The sequence below is a fragment of the Parasteatoda tepidariorum genome, chromosome 8 (genome assembly GCF_982258835.1).
Source record: "Parasteatoda tepidariorum strain Cologne lab strain chromosome 8, Ptep-v5.0, whole genome shotgun sequence".
In the NCBI taxonomy this organism is placed as follows: Eukaryota; Metazoa; Arthropoda; class Arachnida; order Araneae; family Theridiidae; genus Parasteatoda; species Parasteatoda tepidariorum.
Window position 1 is genome coordinate 3,339,348 of NC_141762.1, and position 14,496 is coordinate 3,353,843.

Consider the following 14,496-nt stretch of genomic DNA (forward strand, 5'->3'; position numbering starts at 1 on the left):
CTCATAATTTTGAACGGACTGTTAAACTGTGAGAAAAAAAATTAAAAACATTTTTTTTAAATTATGTATTTAAACATATTTTACTTTCCATTCCATGAATGAAAAAAAAGTAACATTTTCCACATTAACTGCTGTTATATGTTGTAATTCCAAGAAAAATCTTGTTTTTACACATTTGTGTGGCCTATAGATTCCTAACGAGCATTAAACATTCTCAAAATTAAGTGTTCATGCTCTGGAAAATTTAGTGTTTATTTAATGGTAAGAACTGTTCCTTCACTTGGTTATGTTACTACTTATTATTTAAACCACCAAAAGCTTAAAACAATATTATGTAAGTTATGTAAATTTTTTTACGTAATTTGTATTTAATAACAAATATGTCGACACCATCATTTAGCTAAAATTACAAATTTTGAAATTTTTGTAATTTTTTTAAAGGCAAGCTAAGCTTTGTTCCTTCACTGGTTAGTTTACCCTATAAGATGTTGAGAAATTTGCGATGTTGTGAGAGATGCTTAAAAATGTTGACTACGTATTTTTATTAATATTTATAAAATATATATTCGAGAAATTGATAAATATTTTACTCCAAATTTATTCATACGCATGTATATTATTGAAATTGTATCAGTTATTGAGAAAAAAAACTAAAAAATAAAAAATAATCACATTAAAGAAGCACAATCTGTTGTATAATCATATTCTATCAGAAGCATGATTTTATAAAACTCGACATTCGCTGAATAAAATGTTTTTTATTCAATAAAATTTTTTATTCAAATTTCTTTACTAAATTGAAAATAGATTTTTAGACGACTAAAAAAGAAAGATCGTATTTTGTAGTTTAAAAAAAATAAAAATAAAAAGATTAGCAAACGATTATTAGCGAAAAAAATATGAATGAAATTTTATGCTACGCGTGCGAAGTCAAGTTCCTTGCAAGTTTATCACATTTTAATATTAATCGCCCCATTTAATTATTTTTTTATTGTCGCCAAATTATTTTTTTAAAAATAATTAATTTTAATTTTTCTCAGCTTCTAATAAATAAAAGCAGTTGAAACTTTAAATGTTTCAATTAAAAAATATGTAGATTAATATGGTATAAAAAAATTCATACCTTATAATTCAAAATTTTTTAATCCTCAATTTAATTAAATAATAAAAAATAATTAACAATTATTAAAAATTTTTTTCTTCATGAATTTATCTTTGGGTAAATGAGTTTTATGAATGGGTGAAATTTTCTTTGAATTTCTTTATTAGTTTTAAAAATATGACTAAAAACTTAAAAAGTGAAATTAACATTAAGAGGTACGAACTTTGCATCGCTCTCCTGACTAAACTATGTGGACCATATTTCCCAGATTGCGGCTACCCCCTATATTTTGAAGGTTCAGAATCCAAATATGTAAAAAAAATTATATGTTTATTAAGAGAAAGTACGTTTTTGTGTCTGATTTCGCAACTTAATTAATAGTTAGCACTAATTAATTAGCATATTTGAGGTCACCCCCCGGAACCATTAAGATTGGCACTTCGTGAAAATCCGATCATTAGAACGAAAGTTATTCAGGGTGATATCTTTTTTTTTTTGCGGACTGTACATACATTGATACAATACAAAACAAATAACCATTCAACCATTGTAATACATGATCGTGCATAACATTCGTTGGAGTCGAAAAATATGAAACAGCGGTTGCAGAATAAACAACACCAAAAAATGGGCTATAGGGTCCCCTCTTACAGATCTTGCAGCGTGATTTCATACTTGAAATAAGACAGTTTATTATTTCCTGTGGCAATTTCATACATTTTGACTCTAACCGAGTGTTACGCACGATCATGCATGTGCTTTACAACTGTTGAATGGAATGGTTATTTGTTTTGTATTGTATCAATCTAAGTACATATTCAAATTTCATTAAAATCGGTCATTAATCGACCAAGACTGCAAATTCTCTTAATTTCTTACACCAGTGTAAATTAATTACTAATAAACTAAATTCCTTCCAAAAACTGCCAGAATAAATTTTCATTTTCCATAGTTCTTAAATCAGAAAGTTGTAATTTAGGTCCGTTATTTGTATTTCACATCAGCTAGGTTACTTTTAGAACTTCATTGTTCTATTACAGAACAGAAGAAAGAACATATGTTTTTAACTAGCAAATAAGTGCAGTATGTGTCGATGAGTTAAAAACCGAACTACTTATTTTACACATTTCAAACACGATCAAACTTCGATTGATTAATCAATCGAAGTTTGATTAATGAGAAATTTCCTCCAGAAATATCAAAAATTAAAATTTTTGACATTTCTGCAGGACGTACGATATTAAATAACGAAGAAATATTAATCCTTTGAAGCAGAAGGGATACAGGTGTCCCTTTTACATGCATTTTTTTCTGTCCCTGAGTTGCTAGCAAAAATGCATTTTGGTATTTTTTTAATTATTAAAAACAATCTAATATTTACTAAAGAAATCAGTTTGGAATTATAATTTGAACTGAAATGGCAAATTCAAAAAATGTAGTTTGAAAAAAAAAATTCTTTTTTCATTCATATTCAAAAATGTATCAATAATCAATTTTGTAAATTAAAGAAATTTCAATGATGAATAACTGTTTCTCTTAAATCTAATGCAAATAAGTGTGAATTTAAATAATTTTTGTTTGCAACTTGTGTTTGCCGTGTTTGGAAGATTTTACCGATAAAACAGAAAAAAGCCACCGGTGTTCAATTTTGTATTTCATAACCACAAATTATCAAAATTCTAAATATAATATTTTTCACTTATTTTGACCTAAATTGATACAAAATAAAGAAAAAGTATGAAAAATATGTTTAATAAAAAATCTACGTCAAAGGGTTAAATCAGATTTTTCTTTTATTTCTTGTTTCTAAAAAAAGTGCTATTTTAAGTGTCTATTTAGTTATCTTATCTCTAAAGCTCAAAAGCCGTTAATATACACATTACCTAGTTAATTTGCAGAATACCTAGGCAATTCATTAAAGTACGGAATCAAGAGTTTTCTGCAATTAACATTAGTGTTAATTGCTAGAGATTGTAATGTTTGCATTAACGATCACTATATCGATAGAGATTAAAAGTTTGCTTCTTTCATTTGTTGGAACTTTAACTTGACTCCTTGTTTTGACTTAAATCTTTAGACTTTGGAAAAAAAATGGCATTATGTTAATTTCCACAATTGCAATAATATTTTAAACTGTTTGATTCTTTGTATTATAGTTTATAAAGTGACTGATTCTTTCAACCAATGCGTTTCATTGTGTTTAACTTGACTCCTCAGATCATAAAGTAGAAATAAATGACATTACGTAATTTGAAGCGTGCAGAAATGTTGCTGTTTCTTATGTTTGCTTTAACGAGTGTCTATAGTTAGTAATGTGTTGTTTATCTAGGCAATTTATGAAGTGAAATAATTTTCGATGTTTTAACAGATCACTAAAAAATTACAAGTTAAGAAAAGACCATATTGCGGCATAGGATTTAAGTAATCATCATATAGTTCCGTTTTACTTATTTATCAAATTATACGAATATGCTTTAAAAACAATATAAAAGAATTTAAAAGTTAAACACGTCAGACAGAAATTTAATTCCTACTATCTTTTGCGATATATATCATAGAATTATTTAAAAAAAGGTTATAGTTCCGTAGTCTAACTAAAATCCTAGACTCAGCGTCACATTTCGATAAATAAGGAGACTATATGACGTAGCAAAAACATTGGATTTGATTGAACCACTAAAAATGGCGCGTCTTATACTGACTTGCTCGTAACAAATCAAATGCGAGGTAAAGAATTTTTACTTTTGTTATTCGCTGCAGTAGAAAATAATCTGTAAGAAAAAATATTTATTATTATTTCATCAGTTTCTTTAAATGCGAATATAAAGTATTATTTAAATATGATGCAACTCTCTACTTTTAAGGGAAACAAAACAGTTATTTTTATTCAATAAGTTTTGCAAGGTTTAGAAAGAAAGCAAGCAAAGAGGAGGCCGTGCAATGTCGTTTTAAGAGTTGGCAGTGTCGATATACGTTTGCGCTGGGAGATTAGCACCCATTTGGCGTGCAATTAGATGCAAACAGGCTCTCTGCATAAGAATAATGGTTTTTTCTTAACTTGCAAACAGAGTATAGACAATCTGTATGCACTTCAGTGGGGTCACCTAAGTATGCGATGAAAAGAGGAAACTTACGCGTCATATGAATCCATGGCGATGACCCATCGGCATAGACCCTCAGCAGCAGTGGAAGCACTTTTGATCTTTTCAGGATCGAATTCTGGGTTCGATGTGTATTTACTTCGAATTTCCTTCATCGCTTTAGGGTTTATGTTGTCCTAAAAATAACATCAAATATTTTATGGAAAATACAAGATTTTATTATAATCATACTAAAGACAAAGCGTTCCATCCCTGTAACTTTCTGTAAGCAGTGGAAAAATCTGAAATTCATGTACACTACATGTACATTTCACATTTCAAACAATGTGACAAATTGATCCAAGAAAATGTACAAAGGGATCCAAATATAGGAGAGAGTAACCAGGTAACCCTTGCTACCTGGTTATTAGAAAAAACTACAAGTTAAACCTTGAAATAAGGTGAGTTTCATCACAATGTAAAAAAAAAAAATTGATTGAAATCATAATTTTTATTTTTTAATTTAAATACAATGATAGGTCACATTTTTTAAATACTTCAGAAGAGCTGTTTTGGTGAAGCATATCATCATTCCCATACAATGGATATATTATTGCGTATTATTCTGCCATCTAGATGTAAATTCAATCAACTTGTAAAGTATATATCTGAAAACAATACTAATCAAACCCTTGACCACAAAACTATCCTACTGACGCATATGGCAAAATGTAGTCTACAACTGACCACACCATTAAAATATTACGCCCTCTTATAATTTACCACTATACGAGGGCAAACGTATTGTAACAAATCAATATTTTGTCGGCAACAACTTAATAGGGACGTAATTTGTCACTTAAATATAAATTTGCATTTTCAATATTATAGGCTTAACGGTTGATTTTTGAATGAACTGTCTTTAACGCGCATTACTTATCCTCTAGTTTGTGGGCAATTATGTTGTACTAATGCTTATTTGGTATTATGATGTTGCGAATGAAAATAAAACTCTATCATTTGAAATATTTTTTTACTTTTTATGTTATTTGTAAAGAAAAATGCGGTTTCTATAAGGCAAAATCAATGGTCGCGTCACCGGACTCTCTAAATATAACAAACCAATGACAATTAAAATAAATATCAGGCACTCGCTACTTTTTCTTAGAAAATGCACTACATTCGCATTTTATTATAACTTTTTCAAATTTTGGAATAACATTTTGAAAACTACTTATTTCACATTTGTTCTTAAAATTTTCTTTGTAATGTTTTAAGAAATACTTCAAAAGAATTGCCTTACTTAATAGTTTCTTTAATCATTTGAAAAAGTGATTTTAAAAGAGGCCACTGTCAGAAATGATATAACTGGCCATAAAATTTCCTAATTTTGCTTTATATTAACTAATACATATAAGGAAAGATAACTTTTAGAGCAGAAAATTATTTTAGAAACGGAAATAAAATACAACATTTTCGAAAAAACTATGAATAGAAAATAAAAGCGTGGTCCATATCGCATAGCGAAGACAAGACTAAGTAATAAGCAGGTTGATGTAAAAATGTCAATATATCACTTCAATTGTTGCAGTTACTAATTTTAATTCTTTAATAATCACACGATACATTGACTAAATGTGGTAGGGGTTTTCAATAATTTAGAGTTGATCAACTTCAATAAGGATAGATTAAACAACATAAAAAAGTAGAAAAATAAGCTTTGGAGCACAATATTAAATTCACCTATTAGATAACTCATCGAAAATAAGGCTAACAAGTTACTTTCGAAATAGACGGGATTCTATTACATATATAAAATATGTCACACAAAAATACTAAATAACTCTAATAATGGTTGTAATTAGAAATTACCATTTCTATATAGTTTGCATTACAATTTGGTTCAAAAGGTCACTTAACTATGATTACAAAATAAAATAAATACAAAACTGATTTTACTTTTTTGTTTCCGCATTTTTTTAAAAGTGATAAATTTATACAATTTGGTGACTTCATTTGAAAAGGATCTAATCTGGGGGAAAATTTAACTCATTTATTCCATAACACTTGTATTAAGAAAATTCAGAATGAAAGAAAAAATTATGATCTGCTTCTGTTTTAATTTACCACAAAATTCTTTCGAACAAATTAAATGATTTGGAGTTTTATTTTTCACTTACCTTGTCATAGTTTTTCAAACTTTCTAAAAATTTCATGTCCCCTAAAAGCTTCTTGGAGGGTCCCCAATAATCTTCAATCATTTTTCCTAGAAAGGTGGTACGCGAATTTATGCGCATAAGTGTACAAAATTACATATTGAAGAAAGAATATCTACCAAATTCATTTATTTGCAAATAAATCACAAAACTTAAATTTCATTATTTAGTTCACAAATAAAAAATCAGTAAATAAATGCTCGTTTAAGACTAAATAATGTGATTTTATGCAAAATGTTATGTAACTACAACCCTTAATCTATGTCTTTAGAATCCTTTTACAAAATGAAATTTAAAAAAAAATAAGAATATGCATTTGGGCGTTGATATTTAATCAAGAAAAACACTACTGAAGTGTAACGAATCACTACTGATGAAAGAAAGTCTCTTTGATTGCAAGAGGAAACGATAAGAAGTTGAAAGTCAGTTAATAGAGTTATCTTTAGTGTGTAAAATAAAACGTCATTAAAAAACTTAGTTCAAAAATCAGAAATAATAAAATCTTTTACATAAAGCGTTTCTGTGTTCCTTAGTAGTATGAAAGGTCATTCAACAGAATTTATTTCACACTAAAGAGGTAAATATGCAGCTAAAAGTAATAACATGAAACTGTTAGCAAGAATTCAAAGTGCTTCAAGACATCTTTCCCTATTTTTTCAAAAGCTTGGAAATCACTTTTAATTAACTCTCACTTTAAGGTTTTACCTTTAACTGTATCTCTTTTATATGACGTAACCTCTGACGTCTTACCATTTCCTGATATTCAGCCGAAGGCTCTTATACTATGACCTATCAGAGCTGACCTATCAAGCAATATTGGAGCAAAAAAATTCACAAGTTAACGTTATGTTAGTATTGTGCTTATGTTAGCTCTTTGGAGCAAAAATAGATGATGAGTCGGCCTGTCTAATTCAGGGGCTCTAATTCAGCCTACTGATGAAGATGTGACACTGAGTATCGGTTTTAATAAAAGATTCAACTTGCTGTTTAAAAATAAAACACTGAAAAGGTCGATGTGTTGTTTTTTTACATAAACTGAATGAAACAATTTTTATTTGTAGTATTGACATTAATTGAAAGAAGATACAAAAAAAATCGCTTGCCAGTTCCAGCAGGATCTTTTATTCTGTTGGCTTTAATTCCTTTGAGTACACAGATGGCTTCCATGACGAGTTTAACACCTGCGGGAGGACTTTTCATTGACTTAACTAGAGTAATATCCTGAAAGAAACGCGTACCTTTTAATATTAAATTTTAAAAAGAAATCCATAAAGACTATTTTAGTAACCGTGCCGCTAATAGGCCACGGATTCTGTTCTCCGACCTCGCAAGACTGACTCAGCCTTTTATCCATTCAGTGAATCGATAAAAATGAGTACCAAGCATGATAATAGACTAAAAACTGATTATTCCGCGTACGGCTGACTACCCAATCAGAACATCTACTCCTACGTTCTAGAACTCAAGTTCAAGAAAACTGAGACGGTCACAGTAGGCTTTGACCCTCCATGGGCCGTCGTACCACTGAGTTTAATTTTAGTTTTTTTTTTTATTAATCAGACATATCAAGAGAAAATAACTGTTTCTTGTTTCAACATTCTCATCAACCATTATAAGTCCAAAAAATTCTATACATGCCTTATTTTTTTTAATAAAAATAATATTAATATTCTTATTAATTCTAATAATATTAATTTTCTTACATACTTTGATAGATAATCAATTCAAACTCGGGTTAATTTTGTTTAATGACAATCAAAAAATCCCAGCCACTGTTCAGCCGTTAATGAATAATTTAACAATAACTTGTTAGAAGAAATCTTTTCTTATTTGTTATTTGTTGATTTGTAACGCATGCGCTCTGAAACTCTTGCTAACTGGAACAATAAGTCTGCTTGTAAGTTGGATTAGCGATTTCGCATAGCGTGTTTACCTTAGAATTCAATCGTCGAATTCTTCAAGGTTTTATTTATTTTTAGTACTTTAGCTTTATGCGAGCTTCAGGGAGCATAGTTTTCTTTTCCCAACTATTTTGGAAGTTGAGGTATGTTCTAATTCAGTTTTCATTTTAAGGTTTCTAATAAATAGTTTATTTTGGCAGTTTAGTTTTATTTCATTATTCGATGGCTCATACTCGTATTAGTTTAATTCACGTCAGTATTTCCCACAGCCACTGATACCAGAGGTACTGAAATCTCATCTATTAGACGGAATGCAATTAAACTATTTAAGCTTTCCTAGTGGAAACCGGAACTTGAAATGAAAGAAAAATAAATGCTTAAATTCAAGCATAAGTCCGTTTAGATTATTTCTTTCAATTAAAGTTTGTAAGAAATAAAAACACATGCACTTATTAAGAATTGTCAATAACTGGAGCAGATATCAATAATATCGATAAATAATTCGTCTCATCTCTTTACTGAGGGGTTCCTTTTGTTGGCGTGATGATGCTATTTTTAAAATAAAAAATGATTAAAGAATTGTTTTTTCTTGTCTCACTTGATCGACAGCAATGTCTAAATCAAGACCATAAACCCATAGGTTTTTAAACACCTAAACACCACACCAGGAATATTGCGCAGGTGGCTTTTTTGACCACCAATTAATGATAACGCTGAGGCATGAGTCAAATTGCATTACCTTGGGTGTTTTTAAACAACAAAAAATCCAGGAGGTTATGTGTTTTTAAACAACAATGAACCACAGCAGAACTGTAGTATAGCTGGCAACTAATTGATGTTGAGGTATCAACCAGACTCAAAATGCATTTCGCTCATAAAAGGTAAGCTTTAAGGATGAAAGGTAGACAATGCAGCCTGAGGAGGTCCAGGATTATGAAGTGCCAAACGATTGAAGTCTGACTTTGACTCGGCACACAATACCTTAGCTAAGGCATAAGGGAATGGCTCTTTATGAATAGGATGGCCCTAGACATATACGCTCCAGTCATACTTGTTTCATTCTAGGACCTCAACCACAATCAGGCAGCAGGACAGGATTCTATGAAAGCAATTGCACTTAATCTTGCGAACTAGAATAAAAAAAACACAAAAGCAACTTTTCTTTTTACAGAGATAGCGAGTAACTCTATTTTTACAGAGGTCTTCTTTGCAGGAAAGTTAAAAGTAAAATAATCGTGACATTTATATGATTTTATACTAACAAGTGAAATATAAAATGTCTGCCTTACTGCTGGTGTCAATATGTCAAGAGCTTCAAGAGCAGATTCTAGAATTGGCACAGCCTTTGCCAAATCTGAATCACATTCATCCTTGATGGCCTGGGCAGCGGCTGCCTGCTCATTTGCCAAGGATTCATCTTGCTTCACCTTCTTTTCCACTTCGGCAACGTCTGCTGATTCTGCTTGAACAACTGCCATCTGCTCCTCCACCTTCTTCCCTGCAACCACTAGAGTGGGCTGCAAGCTGGTCAATTTCTCCTGCATCTGCGCCACTGCACCAGCTGCATTCTGCAATTCCTGCAAACCCACTTCATACCTGTTTTTAGCCTTCAGTATAGCCCTGAAATATAATTTTGAGATGAAGTTTGAGATGAAGAAGTGGATTATTACAAACAGAGTGTGACATAATGACCATCATCCTTAATGTATATTATCGGAATTTGTTTATGTAAAAATAATTGTGACTTTAGAGGTCACAGATTTACATTTAATTGAGAAAGGAAAGTAACTAAAAATATACAGGAGAAGCTAAGTTATGATATACATGTACTGCAACTCAATATAAAGTATAGTATACTCTCGATATCTCGAACTTCAAGAACAATAGAACAATATCGCACAATCGAACTTCAAGAACAATATCTCGAACTTCTTTTTATTTCTTTACCTCGGAAACCTTGTTATATCAAAAAAATATTTTTTCCCTTGACATTATATGTCCACCTAATGTTAATTTCAATTCTTATGTCGGAGAGTTTCTTCTAAAACCTTCTTATGTCGAATTTCTTTCGAAATAGAAAATGAATTATTTTGGAAAAATCATAACATAAGTTTATTATAGAAAATTATTTTCTATTTAATGCATAACTATTTTTGTCTTTATCTTTTAAAAATAAAATTATCATTGTTGCATTTAGACTTATAGGTAACAATCATTACATTCTTATTTATTAGTAGTTATTCTTACGTTTCATGATTCTACTTTTTAGAGTAATATTTTAGAATATATTTTCCTACTTTTTAGAACCTATTTAGTTCTGAACTTGTTATCTCGAAAATCTATCATCGTCCTTTCAACTTTGAGATATCGAGAGTATAATGTGCAATGATAAGTCATACTTTTTTCAAAAGTGATATTTTTAGATTGAATTCTTTCCTAATATTTTTTTCAGCAGCGTACTTTACATGTCTCTTCAAATTTCTGCAAGCGGGCAGCACAATACACAAATATCTTGAAATTCAATTTTTTCTCATGAAAACTGATCGTAAGGAGCGCTCTCTTATACATTTTTTTTTTAAAAATTGACTTATCATTATATTCACTCAACTCTTATGTAATTGTAATTTAATTTACTCAATGGGCCTAAATAAATTTTGCTTTTGGTTTTCCAGATAAAGTTTTGCCGTTATGGAAAGAGAAATTTTTTGAGCTTCAGTATTTTACATATATATATATATATATATATATATATATATATATATATATATATATATATATATATATATATATATATATATATATATATATATATATATATATATATATATATATATATATATATATATATATATATATATATATATAATATATATATATATATACTTTTTCTCTCGTAAATTAATATCTTTACTGTCTAATAACAATTCTCATTCTTAACTAATTTATATATTTTAAAGAAATTCATAACAATATAAAAAATTTACATTCACGATTATGTCTAACGAAAGCATTGGTGGTTGCGTATTCTTCTTGTGAGTAAAAAGTTTTCTGATCTTGTAAGAAAAAATAAAAACTTGTAAACTTGTTGATGAGAAAATAAAAAATAATGAAGTGTGTCCCAAACTTCATTCAAGAATTGAATTAAAAAGAAAACACAGTTTTTTTTTTCAATATATTTTATATATTTTGATATTTTTTATATATATAGGTATATTCTCCTCAATATATTTTTTCTTCTCAATATACATATTTCAATTAAAACTTAAATGATATAGGATAGGGTTATGAATAGAATAGCAATTTGGGCAAATTAACCTCCACAGCTTTGCTGGCACATGCGCACACTCTTTTATTGAAATTGGCCCTTTTGCATAAATATGGCTAAGTTTCGTTGATGAAATGTTGAATCTCCTCCTTCAATGCACGGGTAGGTGAGAGATTATTGATGATTGACCTTTCATTTCAAATAACCCTATAGAAAGAAGTTCAATAATATTAAATCGCATGATTGTTGGTGGTCAATTCTGTTGAAATATTTCTGCAGTAAATGGATTGCTTCATGGGCTTTGTTCGATGAAAACGTGTTGTTCATAATTGTAAGACTGAATTTCTACAAACCCTAAACTGCCTGCTGTCAAACTGTCTTTTTCTCTGGTTCAAACGATAAATAATTAACTTTCTATTTAATTCAAATCTTGCGTAAATTTTGAGACACCCTTTAGGTAGCGGATAAAATTCAAACGAAGTGACATACTTTCTTTTCTTCTCGAGTAAAGTCTTAAAAGTTGATATCAGTTCTAGGAAAGATGTTGGGGTGACATAGTTGTGGCGCTGCAGTTTCGAGAAATAATGTTCGGAAAGATCCTGGGTGGTGGTGTGAAAAGTCTTGCACATGTAGATGCAGCCCTCCCTCTCTTTGTCTGTCAAATCAACATCTTCCAAAAATTTACTGGCAACTGCTTCCAACGCATCTTCAGGCCACGCCTTAAATTTAAATATGCTTTCAGTTATTAAGATGAATATTTGAAATAAGCCGATATTTTTAGATTTTAGAGAATTTTGAATAGTTCTAAGCACTTTTAGATATTTGTATTTAAGTGACACAAAACTCCATTTTACCAGCTGTCGTATGGCTAATTTTCCCCAATCTTTAGTGAATAATAGTGAAAATGGCGTAAAATTTCAATATTTTTTTTAATTGAAAAGCTTTATTTCATTTTTTAAGCATTCAACTGTGGCTCCATTCCATAGCAAAAAAAGAGATTCAAAAAGAAATTTTAAAGAGCTTAAGATAAGATATTAAGTATTATATTAAAGAATTGAATAACATTAAGAATTTAAATGCATAGAAACACTTTTATTTTATTTTATTTTTTTACTTAGGAAAAAACTTTCATTGAAAACAAAGTAGAATAAATTAACTTTCCTTACTTATCATAGACCATGATCGATAAATGAACTTGTAAATTTTAATATACTTTACATTATTACATACTCTTTAAATTAAAGATTCGTTAATTTGTAATTGTTATTCACCCCTACCATGTTTCATGCTCTCCACAGTAGGGGGCAGTATTTGTAAAGGTTGTTTCAACTTCCGGTAGGAGATTCAGATAGAAGAATTTCTGCTGGTGTAAACTAAATTGCGTAAATCCACATCTCAATAATTAAGTAATTGCAAATCAATATAGGATACCTTTTACCAAAGTTCTTTTTTTTAATCTTCATCTGATATTTCAAAATAGGAAGAACACATTTTTTCTCAAAAATACAACACAAAAATTAAATTCAGAATAACTGAGTATTCCGAGTATATACAAACAAATCCGTGAAAACGTAAAAAAAAGAAACAATGCTATGACGTTAGAAGAGGACCTCAATACTTCTGGTAGGGTTTGTTTGCTTTTTTAGTATATATGGTGAATATTATAAAAAGAAATCAAGATTTCAATTCTCTCTCATTAGATGGTAAATACAATTTTTGCATGTTACCCAAAAGTCGGTTAAGACTTTTGTTTTGAAGTCTTCTTTATAATTATTTACCTGAAACCAATCAATGGTGCAACAGTTGACCAGAGAAGGGAATTTTCTTAGCCTTGTGCGAAAGGAGTCCCCAATGGGACTCATGGCCAAGACAATGTGCAACTGGTCCCTCACTCTCTGGATGAACATGTTGAACAGAGCAACAGGAGTACCGTCTGTTTGTTGGGATTTTTCACGTTGCCTAAATAAACAATTGCAAATCAATTCCATTCATGTTGCAAATTTTTAACATCAAATATTTCACTATTTTAAATAAAAAATGTAGTAAAATTTTTTTTTACAAATATATAGTTTGTGAGTATCTATATAGCTTTATTTACTTTAATTCAGATTTTGTACAAGAAATCTCGCTTTTTTTGGACAAAATACTCAAGAACAGCTTAATTTTAGATAAAGGTCACGACTTTGACCTCTAACATATACTAACAGACGCGTCGATATGACTTTTATGCAGTTAAAAATTCCAACACTCATTTTCCTGCCTTGATACTGATTGCATGCAGATTTTAGCTCTGAGTACAATAATTAACTGTTAAACTTCATTGTTTTTTAATTCTATAATATCTAACTTTGTGCTGTACTTTTGGCCTACAAATCACTCTATTCAATAATATGGAATTTAACACATGCATGGTATTAAAACTATGTTTCAAAATAACCGATGATTTTTAAACCATAATGTTCTTGGTAAATCTTTTTAAACAAAACAGCTATTTTCAAAATGGTTTAAGATCTCGAACTATCATATCCATTTACTACACCTCTGATTTTCTGTATCACACAAACCTATGACAATGAAAAGAACCAATGAAGAGTCATTTGATACATAGTGCCAAATGTGGTTAAGAACTAGATTCTACATGGTTTTGATTCCCTTTATTACATATGATTTGCTAAATAAAGCAACGAGAAAAAGTTGATGTAGTGCTCCCTGCAATAGATCATCATGTCAAATTGTTTCATTTATTGTAGCAAGCCCTAAATATTTAATGAAAATTATTACGAGCAATAATTTTATGCAACTTTACAGTCTTAAATCCTTTTCTTTGTTCTTAAGCATATTGTTCAAAGAAAGAGTTGCACGAGTTTCTACTCATGCATATTAAAGCAGACAATAAGGTCATAAAATCATTTCTCATTAAATATTCTAAAAT

The 14,496-nt window shown here is 29.6% G+C and overlaps 1 protein-coding gene across 1 annotated transcript in view; it reads right to left on the reverse strand.

Moving 5' to 3' along the window:
* The window catches only part of Dhc36C (Dynein heavy chain at 36C), a 117,334-nt gene that overhangs the window by 37,346 nt on the left and 65,492 nt on the right, over positions 1 to 14,496 (reverse strand). The window contains exons 31-36 of the mRNA XM_087149732.1: positions 13,343 to 13,523; positions 12,054 to 12,283; positions 9,589 to 9,919; positions 7,502 to 7,619; positions 6,363 to 6,448; positions 4,237 to 4,379 (exon numbers count right to left, since the gene is read on the reverse strand). Coding sequence (XP_087005858.1) covers positions 4,237 to 4,379; positions 6,363 to 6,448; positions 7,502 to 7,619; positions 9,589 to 9,919; positions 12,054 to 12,283; positions 13,343 to 13,523 — 1,089 coding nt within the window. The remainder of the gene's footprint in view (positions 1 to 4,236; positions 4,380 to 6,362; positions 6,449 to 7,501; positions 7,620 to 9,588; positions 9,920 to 12,053; positions 12,284 to 13,342; positions 13,524 to 14,496) is intronic.